This window comes from Pelobates fuscus, unplaced genomic scaffold (assembly GCF_036172605.1).
Source record: "Pelobates fuscus isolate aPelFus1 unplaced genomic scaffold, aPelFus1.pri H_2, whole genome shotgun sequence".
Taxonomy (NCBI): Eukaryota; Metazoa; Chordata; class Amphibia; order Anura; family Pelobatidae; genus Pelobates; species Pelobates fuscus.
Window position 1 is genome coordinate 177,764 of NW_026961991.1, and position 23,813 is coordinate 201,576.

The window sequence follows — 23,813 nt, forward strand, 5'->3', positions numbered from 1 at the left end:
CCTTCCCAAACAAAAAATGTTTGAAAAAGATACATAGAACCTGTCTATACAGATTGGGTCTACCCATCTAAATAGAACCTATCGATACAGATTGGGTCTACCCATCTAAATAGAACCTATCGATACAGATTGGGTCTACCCATCTAAATAGAACCTATTGATACAGATTGGGTCTACCCATCTAAATAGAACCTATCGATACAGATTGGGTCTACCCATCTAAATAGAACCTATCGATACAGATTGGGTCTACCCATCTAAATAGAACCTATTGATACAGATTGGGTCTACCCATCTAAATAGAACCTATCGATACAGATTGGGTCTACCCATCTAAATAGAACCTATTGATACAGATTGGGTCTACCCATCTAAATAGAACCTATCGATACAAATTGGGTCTACCCATCTAAATAGAACCTATCGATACAGATTGGGTCTACCCATCTAAATAGAGCCTATCGATACAGGTTGGGTCTACCCATCTAAATAGAACCTATCGATACAGATTGGGTCTACCCATCTAAATAGAACCTGTCTATACAGATTGGGTCTACCCATCTAAATAGAACCTATTGATACAGATTGGGTCTGCCCAACTAAATAGAACCTATCGATACAGATTGGGTCTACCCATCTAAATAGAAGCTATCGATTGGGTCTACCCATCTAAATAGAACCTGTCTATACAGATTGGGTCTACCCATCTAAATAGAACCTATCGATACAGATTGGGTCTACCCATCTAAATAGAACCTATCGATTGGGTCTACCCATCTAAATAGAACCCATCGATACAGATTGGGTCTACCCATCTAAATAGAACCCATCGATACAGATTGGGTCTACCCATCTAAATAGAACCTATCGATACAGATTGGGTCTACCCATCTAAATATAACCTATCGATACAGATTGGGTCTACCCATCTAAATAGAACATATTGATACAGATTGGGTCTACCCATCTAAATAGAACCTATCGATACAGATTGGGTCTACCCATCTAAATAGAACCTATCGATACAGATTGGGTCTACCCATCTAAATAGAACCTATCGATACAGATTGGGTCTACCCATCTAAATAGAACCTATCGATACAGATTGGGTCTACCCATCTAAATAGAACCTATTGATACAGATTGGGTCTACCCATCTAAATAGAACCTATCGATACAGATTGGGTCTACCCATCTAAATAGAACCTCTCGATACAGATTGGGTCTACCCATCTAAATAGAACCTATCGATACAGATTGGGACTACCCATCTAAATAGAACCTATCGATACAGATTGGGTCTACCCATCTAAATAGAACCTATCGATACAGATTGGGTCTACCCATCTAAATAGAACCTATCGATACAGATTGGGTCTACCCATCTAAATAGAACCTATCGATACAGATTGGGTCTACCCATCTAAATAGAACCTATCGATACAGATTGGGTCTACCCATCTAAAAATAACCTATCGATACAGATTGGGTCTACCCATCTAAATAGAACCTATCGATGCAGATTGGGTCTACCCATCTAAATAGAACCTATCGATACAGATTGGGTCTACCCATCTAAATAGAACCTATCGATACAGATTGGGTCTACCCATCTAAATAGAACCTATCGATACAGATTGGGTCTACCCATCTAAATAGAACCTATCGATACAGATTGGGTCTACCCATCTAAATAGAACCTATCGATACAGATTGGGTCTACCCATCTAAATAGAACCTATCGATACAGATTGGGTCTACCCATCTAAATAGAACCTATCGATACAGATTGTGTCTACCCATCTAAATAGAACCTATCGATACAGATTGGTTCTACCCATCTAAATAGAACCTATTGATACAGATTGGGTCTACCCATCTAAATAGAACCTATCGATACAGATTGGGTCTACCCATCTAAATAGAACCTATCGATACAGATTGGGTCTACCCATCTAAATAGAACCTATCGATACAAATTGGGTCTACCCATCTAAATAGAACCTATCGATACAGATTGGGTCTACCCACCTAAATAGAACCTAACGATACAGATTGGGTCTACCCATCTAAATAGAACCTATCGATACAGATTGGGTCTACCCATCTAAATAGAACCTATTGATACAGATTGTGTCTACCCATCTAAATAGAACCTATTGATACAGATTGGGTCTACCCATCTAAATAGAACCTATCGATACAGATTGGGTCTACCCATCTAAATAGAACCTATTGATACAGATTGGGTCTACCCATCTAAATAGAACCTATTGATATCTGCCTGTCTGTCTGTGTATCCTCCCGTCTGTCTTTCTGTATGTCCCAAACCCTGGAATCCTCAAATATAACTTTCCATTAATGATTCTAAGTGTAGATATTATAGCGGTCTCCATTCATAATAACAATTCACCCTTTTATTTGTGGTTTTGTAGAATATGCACATTATTAGTGACCAGTAACTGCTGTCATTATCTTTTTGCCTCTAAACTTACCCCTCATGAAAACTTGTGAATTCTTGCTTTTTATTTTTTTTTCAATGTGGTTTTATTGTTTGGTTTTCAGTACACAAAAGGTTAACAATCCCCTCCCTAAACAGCCTATGGACCTTACAATGGTTTAGTCAGCATTTATTTACTGAAAAACAAGATGGACATTTTGTTATTTTCACTATTTCACAACCAAAGCCTCCACTGCTGTGATATCTGTGTCAGCAGAACAGGGATATCGCTTGACGTAAACATGAAGCCAGACTACGCACAAGAATCCCGAGGGCAGCACAGGTCACGTACTATGATTTGGGAAATGCTATAAACTAAGCGAGGTTTGAAATGTTTTTTACATTGTGTTCCTATTACATTAAAGTATCCTTGAAATTAAGATAACTTACCGCAAGCAGCATGGCCAATCTTCCGGAAGTCCCACATCCACTCAACACGATCAGACCATCTTCAGGATTCTGAGAAATATCCAAACACAAAACTAAATCCCCGGGAAATTTATTCACCAGCAGTTTTTGTTTGAAAACCAGGGCCTCAGTCTATGGTGCATACAGGGCCTCAGTCTATGCGGCGTACAGGGCCTCAGTCTATGGTGCATACAGGGCCTCAGTCTATGCGGCGTACAGGGCCTCAGTCTATGGCGCATACAGGGCCTCAGTCTATGCGGCGTACAGGGCCTCAGTCTATGGCGCATACAGGGCCTCAGTCTATGGCGCATAGAGGGCCTCAGTCTATGGCGCGTACAGGGCCTCAGACTATGGCGCATACAGGGCCTCAGTCTATGGCGTGTACAGGGCCTCAGACTATGCCGCGTACAGGGCCTCAGACTATGGCGCATACAGGGCCTCAGTCTATGACGCACACAGGGCCTCAATCTATGGCGCGTACAGGGCCTCAGTCTATGCCGCGTACAAGGCCTCAGTCTATGGCGCATACAGGGCATCAGTCTATGGCGCGTACAAGGCCTCAGTCTATGGCGCATACAGGGCATCAGTCTATGGCGCGTACAGGGCATCAGTTTATGGCGCGTACAGGGCCTCAGTCTATGGCGCGTACAGGGCCTCAGTCTATGGCGCGTGCAAGGCCTCAGTCTATGGCGCATACAGGGCCTCAGTCTATGGCGCATACAGAGCCTCAGTCTATGCCGCGTACAGGGCCTCAGTCTATGGCGCATACAGGGCCTCAGTCTATGGCGCATACAGGGCCTCAGTCTATGGCGCATACAGGGCCTCAGTCTATGGCACGTACAGGGCCACAGACTATGCCGCGTACAGGGCCTCAGTCTATGCCGCGTGCAGGGCCTCAGTCTATGCCGCATGCAGGGCCTCAGTCTATGCCACGTACAGGGCCTCAGTCTATGCCGCGTACAGGGCCTCAGTCTATGGCGCGTGCAGGGCCTCAGTCTATAAAATAACTTGCAGAAACATAATATCACTGACTAATATATTTCTGTTAAGCTCTGTTCTCAGGCAGAAAGTCAGAGAAAGAAATTGAAATGCAATGCCTGCTCTTGGGTTCAATGGAAACAAGTCGGCTTTAACTGGCGATACTCTGTTCCAGTTCTGGGGCTCTAACCACATGGCATACCAGTAAAACATGCCATGCTGCCCTCTCTGTCTGCCACCACATTCTAATCAGATACCTTGAGAACTTCCTGCACTCGTTTTGCAATGTCTGCCACCGTTCTCAGGACGGACTCGCTGTACAGCCTCTGGAAAATAAACAGATATATGTCACTGAATGCTGGAATATAAATCACAAAATCCATCATATCTCTGCATTAATAAACAAAATATCTTTCTCTTAAACGGGCACTGTCACTTCCCAGAATTATTTATGTTATGTATCTATAGATTTAATAAGAACCAGGTGTGAGGTGTGAATTACAGAATAAAGATAGGAACTGAGGGTGGACCCAAGCCCAAATGAGCTCAGGGGCACCAGGGAAGATTCTATGAGTCTACTCTTTATGGACGAAAAATAAAAACACCTTTATTGTAGGGTATAAATTCCCCAGAAAAGTAAAGGAAACTTATAAATAATGCTAACACATCTAATAAATCGTATTGAGGGAGGTAGTAATATATACAACTGAGAAAGGAGTGAGCAATTAAATCTTACACAGTATAATACTTGAAACCATCTAATCAGGGGTTTCTTTAGGTATCGACAATATTATATAATAATATATCGACAAGATAGACAATATTCACTGCTTGTAGAGGACTAAAAGCCCTTGAAAGAAATAAGGAAAGATAGTATCTCTTATAAGTAGAGCTATTAACTTAGTCAATTGTAGGATTGATACAGTTAGACATTAAAGCCTTAAACATAGTATCAATTGTGTCCAGGACTTGCAAGTCTTATGTGATATATTGCTATTACTTCTAATTACTGAGCTTCACCAAAGTGCCTAAGATGAGCTGTCCATGTAAGGGGTTAAATGCCCCAAATGCTTAGTATATTACTTTACACAAAAAATGGAAAGCTTATGCAGTGGTTGTAATCTCTACAGGAGATTCTGTAGCATAGCCTAAGCAACAGATATTCACGTTGTTGCTCCTGTTGGAGAGTTGCTAAAACTTCACCAGAATGCCTAAGATAAGCTGTCCATAAAAGGGGTTAAATGCCCCAAGTTGCTCAGTATATTGCTTTACAAACACTGGAAAGCTTGTGCAGAAATATAGAACTTATAATCTCTCCAAAAGGTTCTGTAGCATAACTTTAAGAAACGAATATTCACGCTATTGCTCCTGTTGTAGAGTTACTAAACTGAAACATCACGGCCATTAGCTTTAAGAAGCACCAAATTGCTCTTATCTGATATAAACATCAGTCTCCTATATTCTCATCTGCCTCCCCCCACCTAGTGAACACACACAAAGTGCTGGTGATAGTTAAAAAAGCATAACCTAACGCACGTTTCGGCGCTATGCAAGCGCCTTTTTCAAAGGTAAAAGTGACACTGCCGCCGGCTCGTTTTTATATCTCTTTACTTTTGTCCGATAACCAATCACAGGGCGCACCTATTTGGATTCTCTCGCGCCAGAATTATGATGGGCGGTCTAGGTGTCATAGCTCCGCCCATCCTCGCCATTGGGGGCGTGTGCTGATACTGCCGCCCATGTGATACTGATGTTATCATGACCAAAAAAGGTATGAGATTACGAAATGTCTTTGTTGCACATAATACACCTCTCCTGAAGAACGATTCAGGACACAGTTTTAATCCCCAAAATTGTGGAGGGCATATGCATATATCCTTATCACATACATGTCTATAGCGCAATTTATTCATATCTTAAAGGCACAGTATGTTGCAGGGAGCAAACAAGAAGGACAGTCACATACTTGTTGTCCCCAAGGATATGATGTTATATGTATTATTTATAGGATGCAATATGACCAGGGGGCGATTAAGCTATTAAAGGTACAGTCAATTACAGGAATCATAGAAAACTACAGTTATTATTTCAGAGATATAGTGTAATGTACATATCAAAGGTATAAAGGGTAGTTATTGCCATAAAGAGAGATATTTTATTTTATTTTAAAGGAAGGTAGAGGTGTATAGAGGTAACAGAAAATGCCAGCATATATACTTTAAATAATTCTGTTGTTCCTATATCTATCTATCCTTGCCTTGTTATAAAAGCATCTCTATCATATGTGGTCTGAATATGATATCCCAGATGACAATGTACGCTCAATGTAAATCCCCATTAGGCTCATATGCTTCCCTGCTGTTTGATAGGGAGTGTAGTTAATGTGCTAGAATAGTGTCACAATATGAGTTAGCTTATGTTAAGTATTATAACCCTATTGTATCTTAGGTGTTAAATCAAACTTGGTCACGAGTAAACAAACTCTTATATACATATATACATATTTACAATTATGGATTTCCTAAGGTCACTCAACTAATGAAGGGAGTGAATGTAAACCCCTCGTTGAGTCCTTTGGGTGATAGGGTGTCCAGTTTGTGGATCCAGTAGCATTCTCTTCTTTTGAGTGCCTGGTCCAGATCACCCCCTCTCCTACCCATCTGGATCTTCTCAATGCCCACAAATTTGATGCAGCGGGGTGTATCCATATGTTGAGATCTAACATGTCTGGCCACTGGGGTGTCCCTACTTGATGTCACTGAGTGGACTTGTTCCATTATTCGTTTCTTGAATGGACGTATGGTTTTGCCAACGTATTTCATGCCACATTTGCATGTTAGTAGGTAAACCATTCCAGACGTATTGCAATTAAAAAACTGTTTTATGGGGATTGTAGTGGTATCATTCGAATCCGTAATTGTTTTAGATCCCTTAGCGATAAAGCCACATGCAACACATCTCCCACATTGATATGTGCCCTGCACCGTTAACCAGTTCTTGGATGTATGTCTAGATGTGGATAGATGGCTGGGTACAAGTATGTCTTTTATATTTCTCCCTCTCCTGGCCGTGACAGACACTCTAGAGGGGATGATGTCCCTTAGGTGTGGGTCTTGTGTCAAAAGTGGCCAGAATCGGCTTAAGATCTTTTTCGCTTCTTCCCAGCCAGCATCATAGTTGGTGTCACGTCTAAACATTTGTTATGAAGGAACACAACTGCAGATTTCGTATAGTTTGAATATTTATTATAAAAAGTAAAAGGTATTGACTTTAATTCCAATTTACAGGTACTGTAGTTTTAAGTAATAAACGATAACTGAAGTCCACAATTATAAGCACTGTAGCTTTAAGTAGTAAATGATAACTGAAGTCCACAATTACAGGCACTGTAGCTTTAAGTAGTAAATGATAACTGAAGTCCACAATTACAGGCACTGTAGCTTTAAGTAGTAAATGATAGTAAATTGCAGACACTGAATCAATAAAGAGTTTCTTAGTAGAATCAACGGTTTAGGTGATAAGCAGTCACAATAGCTGCTCCATAGACTTTAACCGAAGCAAGACAGATGCAGCTAACTGAGATAAAGTATGAGTTGAAGTTAGCTGTAACGGTTTTGTATTATCGAAGGATTTTGGAGACAGGAAATAACAGCTTGAGATGCAATGCTTATCACAGAGGTTTTACTTAGCTTCCGGCACATAGAACACTGGTTCCCGAGATCTCCTCAGAGGCGTTTATCCTGGATGGAGAGTGTTAAGCTTTTAGTTGTGGATGAGGAGAGGTGAAGGGAACTTGCAGAGTCTTTCAGTCCGGTCTGGTAACAGAGGGCTTTCACAACGAAGTTGTAGCCGGTTCGTGAGTACGGAACGTAGTTCAATAATCCAGCCTTGATCAGCTGGTGCAGTCAGATTAAATAGGCAGACCGTGTCATACAGGGGTGTGGCTAGGCTCCGTGGAACCAGGAAGTAAGAGGATACCATAGTTAAGGCATTACAGTACCCCCTCTCTAATGAGCAACCTCTGGGTGCTATTGATTTGGCTTAGAAGGGTTATGCTTGTGAAATTTGGAAATCAATTTATTAGCATGAACAACAGAGGAGTTTTCCCATGTATCTTCATCAACACCATATCCTTTCCATCTGATGAGGTATTGTAAGGAGCCACGATGGATCCTTGAATCCAGTATACTTTGAATTTCGTATTCTTCTTCACCCTGGACCAATATGAGATCAGGAGAAGTAGTGACATTTCTTTGGAAAGGGTCAGGATGATAAGGCTATAGCAAGGACACATGTTTGGATCTTTGGCATACAGAACAGGAATTGACATAAGATTCAATAGTTTGGTCTTGACGAGGCCACCAATAGTATCTTTTAGACAATTCAAGGGTCTTTTTCATACCTGGATGACCCGCCAGAGGAGAATCATGAATAATTTCAAGTACTTTAATTCTGAAAGAGGGAGGTACATAAATCCGGTCTTTAAAATAGTAGAGACCGTTTTTCTTGGATAATTTACTTGGTTTAGGAAGTTCAAGAGCGTCTTCACTGAGACCTTTAACGTCGTCGATAAGAGAAGATAGGATTCCAATGACTGTAGGAGGAGGAGACTCCAGTTCGGTGTCAGAACAACATGAGGTTTTAGCTGGTTCTTTCGTAGACTGGAGAATTGGAATACGTTGCAAGCATGTTTTCTTGCAATAATCAGAATCAAATGCAAGAGAGAAGGGAAACCATGAGATTTGAGGGTTGTGGTTCCTTAACCAGTTGATCCCCAATATAATAGGAAAAAATGGTGATGAGATGACATCAAATATAAGACTTTCCGTATGAGTATGATTGATGGTTACTTTTAGAGGGATGGATTCATGAAGTATTGGTCCCGATGAGATGAGGGACCCGTCAATCACTTTAACAGGTACAGAAGTTCTTTTACGAACACAAGGAATTTTATTCTTTGTTACAAAGGCTGAGTCGATGAATACTCCATTTGCACCGGAATCGATAACAGCCTTGGTTATAATTCTTTTATTGTCCCACTGTAATACAAGAACGATAGGGGACATTTGAGTATTTGCTGTAGAGGGAAGTACACTTAGGATGGAAGAGGCATGAGACTGCCTTCTGCCTTTTATCCGTTTCAATGAAGGACAATCAGAGACTAAATGAACTTGAGAGGCACAATACATGCATAGGTTTAACATACGTCTTCGATTTTTCTCTTCAGGAGTGAGGGGACTTATTATCCCTATTTCCATAGGTTCGATTGGTTCAGATGGGTTGTCAGGAGGCTTTGGAGCCCCTATTTCCATAGGTTCACTTGGTATGGAAGTCTTATCTGGAGCTTTTGAGGGAGTGAAAGGTTTGCGGTCTTTTGAATGTGAAAGGGCTTTTTCTGCCTTTCTTTCTCTTAATCTTCTGTCAATGCTGATTGATAGGCGAATTAGAGCGTTCAAATTAGTAGGGAGTTCTGTTCTAGATAATTCATCTTTTACAGCTTCCGATAAACCAATTCGAAACTGGTTGCGCAATGTGATGTCATTCCATTGCGTTTCTATAGCCCATCTTTTGAATTCAGCAATGTAATCTTCAACGGGTCTATTTCTTTGCTGTAGTGTTCTGATTGTTAAATCAGCTGTAGCTTGTTTGTTAGGATCTTCATAGAGAAGAGACATGGCTTCAAAAAATTCATCTAGTGAATCTAAAATGGGGTCATCGTTTTCCAGAAAGGAATGAGCCCATGACATAGGTTCACCTCTTAGAAAGGAAATAACCGAACAAACTTTAGTTCTTTCTGTAGGATAGGATCTAGGTTTCAAAGCAATTAAAAGTTTGCAAGAGTTGAGGAACTCCCTGTATCTGGAACGATCTCCATAGAACTTTTCAGGGTTACACACAGCAGGATCACTAGCCGAGTGCAGAGTAGTATGAGGAGTATGAGTTTGTAAATCTCTGATATAAGTGAGAAGTTTTTCATTAGTAACTTGCAGGTCTTGCACACTTTGGGCTAGTGCATTAACTCTTTGATTCAGCGTAGCTATAGTAGAATCGAAATCTGCTGGATCCATTACAATGGCTGGATTATTCTGTCACGTCTAAACATTTGTTATGAAGGAACACAACTGCAGATTTCGTATAGTTTGAATATTTATTATAAAAAGTAAAAGGTATTGACTTTAATTCCAATTTACAGGTACTGTAGTTTTAAGTAATAAACGATAACTGAAGTCCACAATTATAAGCACTGTAGCTTTAAGTAGTAAATGATAACTGAAGTCCACAATTACAGGCACTGTAGCTTTAAGTAGTAAATGATAACTGAAGTCCACAATTACAGGCACTGTAGCTTTAAGTAGTAAATGATAGTAAATTGCAGACACTGAATCAATAAAGAGTTTCTTAGTAGAATCAACGGTTTAGGTGATAAGCAGTCACAATAGCTGCTCCATAGACTTTAACCGAAGCAAGACAGATGCAGCTAACTGAGATAAAGTATGAGTTGAAGTTAGCTGTAACGGTTTTGTATTATCGAAGGATTTTGGAGACAGGAAATAACAGCTTGAGATGCAATGCTTATCACAGAGGTTTTACTTAGCTTCCGGCACATAGAACACTGGTTCCCGAGATCTCCTCAGAGGCGTTTATCCTGGATGGAGAGTGTTAAGCTTTTAGTTGTGGATGAGGAGAGGTGAAGGGAACTTGCAGAGTCTTTCAGTCCGGTCTGGTAACAGAGGGCTTTCACAACGAAGTTGTAGCCGGTTCGTGAGTACGGAACGTAGTTCAATAATCCAGCCTTGATCAGCTGGTGCAGTCAGATTAAATAGGCAGACCGTGTCATACAGGGGTGTGGCTAGGCTCCGTGGAACCAGGAAGTAAGAGGATACCATAGTTAAGGCATTACAGTTGGCTATACATCTAATTTGTTTATCCGTATCCGTTTTATTGTTTTGCAAAAGGGTTTCACGGTCACTATCCAGTGCCTTTTGGTAGGCTTGTTTCAGGCATCTTATAGGGTACCCTCTTTCTCTGAATCTTTCTCTTAATACCCTGGCTTTTAGCTTGAAATCCTCCGTTGATGAGCAATTTCTTCTTAGCCTGAGGTACTGTCCCACTGGGATACCTCTTTTCAGAGGGATAGGATGATAGCTCTCCCATCTAAGCATATTGTTTGTTGATGTGGGTTTACGGAAGAGGGTGGTGTTGATCTTCAAGGATTCGGTTATTGTGAATGTACAGTCAAGGAAATTGAGGGCTTGATCACCAAATTTCATGGTGAATTTCAAGTTTATGTTGTTCACATTCAATGTTGCTACAAATTCCTCAAAATATTGCTTGGTACCTGTCCATATCACTAGGATATCATCTATGTACCGTTTTCATGCATAGATGAAGTCCGTATAATGTGAATTTTGTGCAGAGAATACCACCTAATTTTCCCACCAACCCAGGTGCAGGTTGGCATATGCAGGGGCACAAGATGTCCCCATAGCGGTCCCCTGCACCTGGTGATAGTACTTATTCTGGAATAAGAAGAAATTATGAATCAAGATGAATCTCAGTAGGTTTAGTACAAACTTTGTATGGGTGTCATGTTCTGGACCTCTTTTCTCCAGAAAGTAACCCACATGGTCTAGCCCACTTGAATGTGGGATAGATGAGTATAGGCCTTCTACGTCCAGGCTACAGAGTACTGACCCTCTTGGTACCGTCAATGATTTCAGGTATTTCAGAGTATCCTTTGTGTCCTTGAGGTAAGAGGGTAGGGTTTCTACATATGGCCGTAAGATTCTATCCACGCATATGCTTCCCTTACTGGTGAGATTATTGGACCCTGAAACGATGGGTCTAGCTGTAAGTGTTTCATATTGTTTGTGGATTTTAGGGAGGCCATAAAAAGTTGAAGTTGTTGGACATTTTATGAAGATACTGCAGTATTCCTCTTTCGTCAAGATGCCATCGTCATATGCTTGATCTAGGAGTTTTTTGTACTCCATTTGGTATTTGGTGGATGGGTCATTGGTAAGCACTCTATAGGTCTTATTGTCAAGGAGAATGTTTTCTATTGTTCGTACATAGTGCGGTTTGTTCATTACCACAATATTGCCGCCTTTGTCCGCCGGCTTGATGATGATGTTGTCATTCTCTTTTAAGCTACAGAGTGCCTTCCATTCTGTCTTGGATAGGTTACCTTTGGGTTTCATAGTAAGCATATCCGAATTGATCATTTTTATCATGTTGGTAGTGGATTCTACAAACATGTCAATATTTTTGAACTCCCTTAGGTTAGGGGTAAATTTACTCCTGGGTCGCAGGTTTGTGTATGGAGTAGATATAACGGTATCGTCATTATCCTCTAATAGGGTAACCAATTCCTGTAGGCATTGGTACTCTCTCAGGTTAAATCCCAGTTCTTTCGCCTTTTTTTCATCTTTGATTTTAAAGAATTTGTGTAAGGCTAGTCTTCTGCCGAACAGATTGACGTCTTTAATCCATTCAAAATGGTTGAATGGAGGAATTGGGACAAAAGATAGTCCTCTCATCAGGACTTCTATTTGGATAGAGGTAAGAGCGATATCCGACAGGTTGACTACTCTCATATCTTTGTTTAATATCTCCTGCGTGCCCTGCCCCTGTTCCTGGTTTGTCTGTAGTTTTGTGTTTCCCCCTCTCGGGGGGGGGCTGCCCTAAAAAAGTCACTCCTTTTTTGAGGATTCCTTTATTGCCCTGTTGTTTCCGATTACTGCTGGTAGTGGGGGTTGGTTCACTATCTGTGTCAGACGTTTCATATTCGGATGTCTCATAGTGGTCTGAATCCATCCTCATAGTTTTTTTGAAACGTCTGTACACGTTTCCTTTTTTATAGTCGTCATTATCACGGACAAATTTCCTGTGTTTACGGCTTTTTATATTATTCTGATATTTGTTCAAATTTTGTTCTAGTCTTTGTTCCTATGTACTGAAAGAAGGATCATCCTTACAGCTTTGTATATCCTCTATTGCAGTCTTAACTTTCTCATTGACAGTTTTCAATCTTCCTGCCTCAAATCTTTGCAGGATGTCCATAAATTTTTTTGAACAAGTATCAGCCGCTTCCTACCATTCTTTTAGTAGGGCAGGGTCATCCATTTCTATATTCGGTGTGGTCTGGATCCTCAGCCCCCTCGGTATCATAGATTTGCTTTGGTATTTTTGTAAAGAGGTTATTTCCCACCCCAGCCTTATCTGCTGTTTACACATATTAGATAAATTCCTGAATTTAGAGTTTATATTATCATGTTCAGGTAAATGTGTTACATCTTTATCTGAGAATACTGATTCAACATCTGTACACCATTGATTTGGTTCCTTAAGTTGAGACAAGAAATTCGCCATATCGGAATATTGTTATGAGAGAATCATGTATATAAGAGTTGACAATATTGTATTATGAGAGAATCATGTATATAAGAGTTGACAATATTGTATTATGAGAGAATCATGTATATAAGAGTTGACAATATTGTTGTAGCGGAGAGCCGATCTTTCACAGCTATTCTCCACTAGAGATCCCAGTGAGGCTCAGGAACAAGGTGATGGTAAATCCACAGGCAAGGTTTCCAGCAGGTAAAGTCATACAGCAGTATCCCAACAGCAATCCCAATAACTGGACGACACACAGTTTCATGAGCAGAACTGACAAGCTTTATTCCACAGTGCCTTATAAAGCCCTCTCCCATGCAAGGGAGGAGGTTCTACCAATTAATACAGTGTCCAATCGGTAATTAGCAACCTCCCACACATCTCCTCCCCTCCCCTAGCATCATAATCCTCTTATACTGTACACAAATTTCCACAGTTTCTGGATGTAGCCCTAAACGTAGGGGTACCCCTTTAAGAATAGTATCCCCTGCTAGCCCTGATCTGGGTGAACAACATACTCAAAAATCACCCAGATCGGACCAGGGGTTCGGGAGTTATGACTAGGTATAGTTTTGACCAACCGCTGGGATAAAGCGTCCGAAAACAGTTCCATACATTTTGGCCCTGCGGTCGGTCACAAACAGGCGAATAGAAATAGGCGGATTACTGCTGTTCTGTAGCCTGGCGAGGATTCGGATGAATCCCCCAGTTCGTGGGGTTCTTTCTACCGAATAGCGGGCCGTTCGGTAGTTTCCCCACGAAGTATTGGGAGTCTGGAGGTCTCAGCGGTGTTTGCCTAGTCAAGTGTCCGATTTCGGTTCCAGACACTCGACGGCAAAACACCGCTGTTCGGTAGTCTAAGATGGCCGCCGCCATGTGTTCGTATCCCGAATGGCGGCCACCCAGAGAACAAAGACCACACTGCACGGATGGTTAATTACCCGTTTGCAACATTGTTGCAAACGGTAATTGAAGGCACATTTCACACAAGGTGGTCTGGTTGTTCGGTAGTTTCATTCCCTTGCTTTATTCGAATGATTCTACCGAACAACCAGAGGAATACAGTATTTTACACACAATAAAACTGGCAATATACACGAATACAATTATTCCCACGAATTTTGTAGGACAGCCCAGTACCAATCCGCTACAATTGTATTATGAGAGAATCATGTATATAAGAGTTGACACACTGTAATTGGTATTGAAACCTCTATTAGATAGAACGAATAATTATAAAGTAGTGAGACTCCTGATAAACAGGATCTATAGTGTGTCCACAGAATCTTAAGTAGGGGATAACCCTTGATTATGTAATAAATGTAGGAACTGAGGGTGGACACAAGCCCAAATGAGCTCAGGGGCACCAGGGAAAATTCTATGAGTCTACTCTTTATGGACGAAAAATAAAAACACCTTTATTGTAGGGTATAAATTCCCCAGAAAAGTAAAGGAAACTTATAAATAATGCTAACACATCTAATAAATCGTATTGAGGGAGGTAGTCATATATACAACTGAGAAAGGAGTGAGCAATTAAATCTTACACAGTATAATACAATTTTTATGGAGATTGGATGTATGGTTTTAGAGTTATGAAAGTTGGGTAAAAAGTATGTTTAACTGTATGTATAATTGAGTTTCCTCTCAGGATAAGGGGAGGGAATCTGGGGGATGTAACTGTGATATGATTGGTTGTTTTATCCCTCTCTGTGGGCGGTCCTGTATTTGCAACAACTGTAATAAAAGCCAGACTGGGTGTGCTAGCACCTCAGATCATCTTGTACCTTCATGAAGTTTCGGCTCATGTTTGGGGGATTGGAGAACAACACTCTGGGGATTGCTATAATCACTATACTCCCCAGGGTATAATCGCTGAGCTCTGCTAAGAGCTTGTTCCTGTTCCTGCTCTCTAGAATTCGGAGAGGTCCACCTACTGGAAGCTGGACCCTGGTCTTTGGTCCAGAGTGGGTGGAGTCGGTGAGACCCCAACCAAACTGCGGCGGTTCGTGGGGTCTGCAGTGGTTATGGTGTCAGGCAGAGTGCTTGGAGACCTCGGAAAGCACTAGGAGCATCCGTCAGCGGAGGGTACCCGGTCGGGATGCCAGCGGTTCCGTTACATTAGCTCCCTGTGAATCATTGTTATAAGCTCCGCCCTTTACACCTGGCAGTTAGTATAGAGAGAGCCACCTCCATCTTAGCTCCCTGTCAGTCATTGTTATAAGCTCCGCCCTTTACACCTGGCAGTCAGAATAGAGAGAGCCACTTCCATCTTAGCTCCCTGTCAGTCATTGTTATAAGCTCTGCCCTTTACACCTGGCAGTCAGTATAGAGAGAGCCACCTCCATCTTAGCTCCCTGTCAGTCATTGTTATAAGCTCCACCCTTTACACCTGGCAGTCAGTATAGAGAGAGCCACTTCCATCTTAGCTCCCTGTCAATCATTGTTATAAGCTCCGCCCTTTACACCTGGCAGTCAGTATAGAGAGAGTCACCTCCATCTTAGCTCCCTGTCAGTCATTGTTATAAGCTCCGCCCTTTACACCTGGCAGTCAGTATAGAGAGAGCCACCTCCATCTTAGCTCCCTGTCAGTCATTGTTATAAGCTCCGCCCTTTACACCTGGCAGTCAGTATAGAGAGAGCCACCTCCATCTTAGCTCCCTGTCAGTCATTGTTATAAGCTCCGCCCTTTACACCTGGCAGTCAGTATAGAGAGAGCCACTTCCATCTTAGCTCCCTGTCAATCATTGTTATAAGCTCCGCCCTTTACACCTGGCAGTCAGTATAGAGAGAGCCACTTCCATCTTAGCTCCCTGTCAATCATTGTTATAAGCTCCGCCCTTTACACCTGGCAGTCAGTATAGAGAGAGCCACTTCCATCTTAGCTCCCTGTCAGTCATTGTTATAAGCTCCGCCCTTTACACCTGGCAGTCAGTATAGAGAGAGCCACCTCCATCTTAGCTCCCTGTCAATCATTGTTATAAGCTCCGCCCTTTACACCTGGCAGTCAGTATAGAGAGAGCCACCTCCATCTTAGCTCCCTGTCAATCATTGTTATAAGCTCCGCCCTTTACACCTGGCAGTCAGTATAGAGAGAGCACCTCCATCTTAGCTCCCTGTCACTCATTGTTATAAGCTCCGCCCTTTACACCTGGCAGTCAGCATAGAGAGAGCCCCTTCCATCTTAGCTCCCTGTCAATCATTGTTATAAGCTCCGCCCTTTACACCTGGCAGTCAGTATAGAGAGCCACCTCCATCTTAGCTCCCTGTCAATCATTGTTATAAGCTCCGCCCTTTACACCTGGCAGTCAGTATAGAGAGAGCCACTTCCATCTTAGCTCCCTGTCAATCATTGTTATAAGCTGCACCCTTTACACCTGGCAGTCAGCACAGAGAGGAGGAAACATGAAACTCTGTATCTATTTCTCCTCTTTGTTTTTAGTGTGTGCCCCGGCTGATAACATAAAAATGTTAACTCACGTGATGTTTAGTGTCTGTTTCAATGGTATAAATTCAAGAGACCTGACAGTGCCCCTTTAAAAACGTATTTTAGGCAATCGTCCATTTAGATGAATTTTTACTATACTTCCCATATTATATATATCCCTGTATTTAATGAATAGGATGCTGCTGGAACCAATAAATATTCAATTAAACTTTTGTAGCAGAATGGACGCTTGCTAGCACTTTTTTTTCCCTTTTTCGGCTGTCCGTAGCCCCTGCAGCAGAACCACTGCCAAACCGATCTGAGTGATTCTTGCTGTAACGGACGCCTTCCGTTGACGGATGCTCCTAGCGCTTCCTGAGGACTCCCAGCACTGCAGACGACACCACAACCACCGCAGACTCCACAACCGCCGTAGCTTAACTGGAGCCGCGCCATCTTCCTTCCACCCTGAATGAACCTCCAGCATTCAGGACCGTGTGGGAAAGACCTCTCCTCCAAGGAGAGCGTAACAGGAACAAGAACAAGTGAGTAAAGCTCAAGAGAGTATGCAGCGCATAGCAATCCCCAGTGTGATATAGCAGTTCCCTCCAATAACGAGACAAGGCTACGTATTGAGGGTCAAGAAGAGCTCTCTCCTTTAATTACACACACTCTGCTTTTATGCAATTCTCCCCTGCAAGGGAGACGCCCACATCCAATTAAACATTACCCAATCACACAATGGTTACCTCCCACAGATTCCCTCCCTTTAGCCTGAGAGGTAACCCAATTATAACATACAGTTTAAACATACATTTTTATACATTTTTATAACTTTAAAACTGTGCATTCAATCTTCATTAAAAACCACATTTAATAATCAGCATACTCATACTTTACTTACAAACATATACAAAATTCAGCTAATTCCATCCAGGGGTTAAAGAGTTAGCTGGAAGTCCTTTATGACCGACCGCAAGCACATTTCCCTGCCCAAAACAGTTCCACAGATTCAGGCTGTGCGGTCAGTCTATTTCTGCCCTGAAAAGTTACAAAGTCCCATCCGAAGGCGCCGTTCGAATCGTCGAACTCAGTTCGACTTTTGTCGAAGTGTCGAAGTGAAACCGGGGTTGTTTCCGTGGTGTTCTATTGTCTACCAGAGGTCTGTTTTACACCCAGAAATGACAAAGTCCCGTTCTAACGTGTGTTCGAATCTTCGAACGGGACTTAGTCTCCAGCCGCAGTGTCGAAGGTAGGGGAAGGTACAGCTCACCGCGTTCGACTGGATTAAAATGGCCGCCGCCACGTGTTCGACTGTAATGGCGGCTACTTCGACGGCTTCGGCACTTCGACGCCTTCGGCACTTCGAGGGCTTCGGCACTTTGACTGCATTCGAAGTGCCAGTTCAAAAGTTGGAACACTGCTCCCAAGTATTTAAAGGGCCAGGTACAGCATACAAACATCCATTGGGCCCAAATACAAGTCTCAAAGGGCAATACCTTCCAGGGCCATAGTCGCAGGGCAGGAGGCTAGCAATAAGTCCTCTCCAATGCCCAGTGGCAAATGGCAGTTTGTCACACTTGCATATATTGGACACTGAGATCGGTGCTCTCGGGTAATGTACTTTTCGTGGGGTTCTGGGGTATGGTTGAGGTACTTTTAGGGTACAGGATATTTTGTTGGATTTTCTGTACCTGGGAGATAATTAAATTAGAGGAGTTTTCTCAGGCAATCATCTCCCAGGCACAGATGATGACATATTTGAGTGTAAACTCCCTTGCATGGGACTGGGCATAAAAGCCGTGTATGTGACAATAAACTTGAGTTGTAACTTGTACTCCCAGAACTGTGTGTTGTCCAGTTGCTGGAGAGGAGGTGGGATATTCCTTTGGTGTTGTTACTTGTTCCTGAGTTTACTTTGGTGGATCCAGTGGAGAAGAGTCCCTGCTAGGACTAGGGCTCAGCTATAACTTTGGAGCCTGTTCCCGTGCTGGATTCAGTATGTGTAATGTTGGGTAGTTTAAGAGGTAAAATGTCAGGTGGTCTACCTGTAGGTAACAACAGGGCGAGTTGCTGGACTAAGTTTTACTTAGTCTCAATGGTGCAGAAAAACGAGGTGCATGGAAAGTCGCTGATTTGGGTATTGCCATACAATATTATAAAGCACTACGGAATATGCTGGCGCTATATAAATACCACTAATAATCATACACACCATGAGGTATTGCCCCCCATACACCACAAGGTATTGCCCTCCATACACACCATGGGGTATTGCCCCCCATACACACCACGGGGTATTGCCCTCCATACACACCATGGGGTATTGCCCCCATACACACCATGGGGTATTGCTCCCCATACACACCATGGGGTATTGCTCCCCATACACACCACGGGGTATTGCCCCAATACACACCATTGGGTATTGCCCCCATACACACCATGGGGTATTGCTCCCCATACACACCATGGGGTATTGCCCTCCATACACACCACGGGGTATTGCCCTCCATACACACCACGGGGTATTGCCCCCATACACACCATGGGGTATTGCTCCCATACACACCATGGGGTATTGCTCCCCATACACACCATGGGGTATTGCTCCCCATACACACCATGGGGTATAGCCCTCCATACACACCACTGGGTATTGCCCTCCATAAACACCATGGGGTATTGCTCCCCATACACACCATGTGGTATTACCCCCATACACACCATGGGGTATTTCCCCCATACACACCATGGTGTATTGCCCCCATACACACCATGGGGTATTGCCCCCCCATACACACCACGGGGTATTGCCCTCCATACACACCATGGGGTATTGCTCCCCATACACACCACGGTGTATTGCTCCCCATACACACCATGGGGTATTGCTCCCCATACACACCACGGGGTACTGCTCCCCATACACACCATGGGGTATTGCCCTCCTTACACACCACGGGGTATTGCCCTCCATACACACCATGGGGTATTGCTCCCCATACACACTATGGGGTATTGCTCCCCATACACACCATGGGGTATTGCCCCCATACACACCATGGGGTATTGCTCCCCATACACACCATGGGGTATTGCCCTTCATACACACCACGGGGTATTGCCCTTCATACACACCACGGGGTATTGCCCTTCATACACACCACGGGGTATTGCTCCCCATACACACCACGGGGTATTGCCCCCCATACACACCACGGGGTATTGCCATCCATACACACCATGGGGTATTGCCCCATACACACCACGGGGTATTGCCCCCATACACACCACAGGGTATTGCCCCCATACACACCACGGGGTATTGCTCCCCATACACACCATGGGGTATTGCCCCTATACACACCATGGGGTATTGCTCCCCATACACACCACGGGGTATTGCCCTCCATACACACCATGGGGTATTGCTCCCCATACACACCACGGGGTATTGCCCCCCATACACACCATGGGGTATTGCCCCCATACACACCACAAGGTATTGCCCCCATACACACCATGTGGTATTGCCCCCATACACACCATGGGGTATTGCCCCCATAAACACCATGGGGTATTGTCCCCATACACACCATGGGGTATTGCCCCCATACACACCACAAGGTATTGCCCCCATACACACCATGTGGTATTGCCCCCATACACACCATGGGGTATTGCCCCCATACACACCATGGGGTATTGTCCCCATACACACCATGGGGTATTGCCCTCCATACACACCATGGGGTATTGCCCCCATACACACCACAAGGTATTGCCCCCATACACACCATGTGTATTGCCCCCATACACACCATGGGGTATTGCCCCCATACACACCATGGGGTATTGCTCCCCATACACACCACAGGGTATTGCCCTCCATACACACCATGGGGTATTGCCCCCATACACACCACAAGGTATTGCCCCCATACACACCACAAGGTATTGCCCCTCATACACACCATGGGGTATTGCCCCCATACACACCACAAGGTATTGCCCCCATACACACCACAAGGTATTGCCCCCCATACACACCATGGGGTATTGCCCCCATACACACCACAAGGTATTGCCCCCCATACACACCATGTGGTATTGCCCCCATACACACCATGGGGTATTGCCCCCATACACACCATAGGGTATTGCCCCCCATACACACCATGGGGTATTGCCCTCCATACACACCATGGGGTATTGCTCCCCATACACACCACGGGGTATTTCTCCCCATACACACCACGGGGTATTGCTCCCCATACACACCATGGGGTATTGCCCTTCATACACACCACGAGGTATTGCCCTTCATACACACCACGGGGTATTGCCCTTCATACATACCACGGGGTATTGCTCCCCATACACACCACGGGGTATTGCCCCCCATACACACCACGGGGTATTGCCCCCCATACACACCACGGGGTATTGCCCCCATACACACCACGGGGTATTGCCCCCATACACACCACGGGGTATTGCCCCCATACACACCACGGGGTATTGCTCCCCATACACACCATGGGGTATTGCCCCCATACACACCATGGGGTATTGCCCCCATACACACCATGGGGTATTGCTCCCCATACACACCACGGGGTATTGCCCTCCATACACACCATGGGGTATTGCCCCCCATACACACCATGGGGTATTGCCCCCATACACACCACAAGGTATTGCCCCCATACACACCATGTGGTATTGCCCCCATACACACCATGGGGTATTGCCCCCATACACACCATGGGGTATTGCCCCCATACACACCATGGGGTATTGCCCTCCATACACACCATGGGGTATTGCCCCCATACACACCATGTGTATTGCCCCATACACACCATGGGGTATTGCCCCCATACACACCATGGGGTATTGCTCCCCATACACACCACAGGGTATTGCCCTCCATACACACCATGGGGTATTGCCCCCATACACACCACAAGGTATTGCCCCCATACACACCACAAGGTATTGCCCCCCATACACACCATGGGGTATTGCCCCCATACACACCACAAGGTATTGCCCCCATACACACCACAAGGTATTGCCCCCCATACACACCATGGGGTATTGCCCCCATACACACCGCAAGGTATTGCCCCCCATACACACCATGTGGTATTGCCCCCATACACACCATGGGGTATTGCCCCCATACACACCATGGGGTATTGCCCCCCATACACACCACGGGTTATTGCCCTCCATACACACCATGGGGTATTGCCCTCCATACACACCATGGGGTATTGCTCCCCATACACACCACGGGGTATTGCTCCCCATACACACCACTGGGTATTGCTCCCCATACACACCACGGGGTATTGCTCCTCATACACACCACGGGGTATTGCTCCCCATACACACCATGGGGTATTGCCCTCCATACACACCACGGGGTATTGCCCTCCATACACACCATGGGGTATTGCTCCCCATACACACTATGGGGTATTGCTCCCCATACACACCACGGGGTATTGCCCCCATACACACCACGGGGTATTGCTCCCCATACACACCATGGGGTATTGCCCATACACACCACGGAGTATTGCCCTTCATACACACCACTGGGTATTGCTCCCCATACACACCACGGGGTGTTGCCCTCCATACACACCACGGGGTATGTCCCCATACACACCATGGGGTATTGCCCCCATACACACCATGAGGTATTGCTCCTCATACACACCACGGGGTATTGTCCCCATACACACCACGGGGTATTGCTCCCCATACACACCACGGAGCATTGCTCTCCATACACACCATGGGGTATTGCCCCCCACACACACCACAGGGTATTGCCCCTCATACACACCACGGGGTATTGCCCTCCATACACACCATGGGGTATTGCCCCCCACACACACCACAGGGTATTGCCCCTCATACACACCACGGAGCATTGCCCTCCATACACACCATGGGGTATTGCCCCCCACACACACCACAGGGTATTGCCCCTCATACACACCACGGGGTATTGCCCTCCATACACACCATGGGGTATTGCTCCCCATACACACCATGGGGTATTGCCCCCATACACACCACGGGGTATTGCTCCCCATACACACCATAGGGTATTGCCCCCATACACACCACGGGGTATTGCCCTCCATACACACCATGGGGTATTGCCCCCCACACACACCACAGGGTATTGCCCTCCATACACACCACAGAGTATTGCCCCCCATACAAACCATGGGGTATTGCCCCCATACACACCACAGGGTATTGCTCCCCATACACACCATGGGGTATTGCCCCCATACACACCACGGAGTATTGCTCCCTATACACACCATGGGGTATTGCCCGCCATACACAACACGGGGTATTGCCCCCCTTGCACACCACAGTGTATTGTCCCCCCTTACACACCACAGGGTATTGCCCTCCATACACACCATGGGGTATTGCCCCCATACACACCACGGGGTATTGCCCCCCATACACACCACAGGGTATTGCCCCCCATACACACCACAGGGTATTGCCCCCATACACACCACGGGGTATTGCCCCCCATACACACCACGGGGTATTTCCCTCCATACACACCATGGGGTATTGCCCCCCCCCACACACAACGGGTTATTGTCCCCCATACACACCACAGGGTATTGCTCCCCATACACACCATGGGGTATTGCCCCCATACACACCACTGGGTATTGCTCCCCATACACACCATGGGGTATTGCCCCCATACACACCATGGGGTATTGCCCCCCACACACACCACAGGGTATTGCCCCCCATACACAACACAGGGTATTTCCCCCATACACAACACAGGGTATTGCCCCCCATACACACCATGGGGTATTGCCCCCATACACACCACGGGGTATTGCTCCCCATACACACCACGGGGTATTGCTCCCCATACACACCATGGGGCATTGCCCCCATACACACCACGGGGTATTGCCCCCACACACCCCACAGGGTATTGCCCCCCACACACCCCACAGGGTATTGCCCTCCATACACACCACAGGGTATTGCCCCCCATACACACCATGGGGTATTGCCCCCATACAC

At 44.8% G+C, this 23,813-nt stretch overlaps 1 protein-coding gene across 1 annotated transcript in view; it reads right to left on the minus strand.

Moving 5' to 3' along the window:
• LOC134585308 (glucokinase regulatory protein-like) overlaps positions 1 to 23,813 on the minus strand; it is a 152,228-nt gene that overhangs the window by 38,145 nt on the left and 90,270 nt on the right. The window contains exons 4-5 of the mRNA XM_063440729.1: positions 4,144 to 4,212; positions 2,891 to 2,959 (exon numbers count right to left, since the gene is read on the minus strand). Coding sequence (XP_063296799.1) covers positions 2,891 to 2,959; positions 4,144 to 4,212 — 138 coding nt within the window. The remainder of the gene's footprint in view (positions 1 to 2,890; positions 2,960 to 4,143; positions 4,213 to 23,813) is intronic.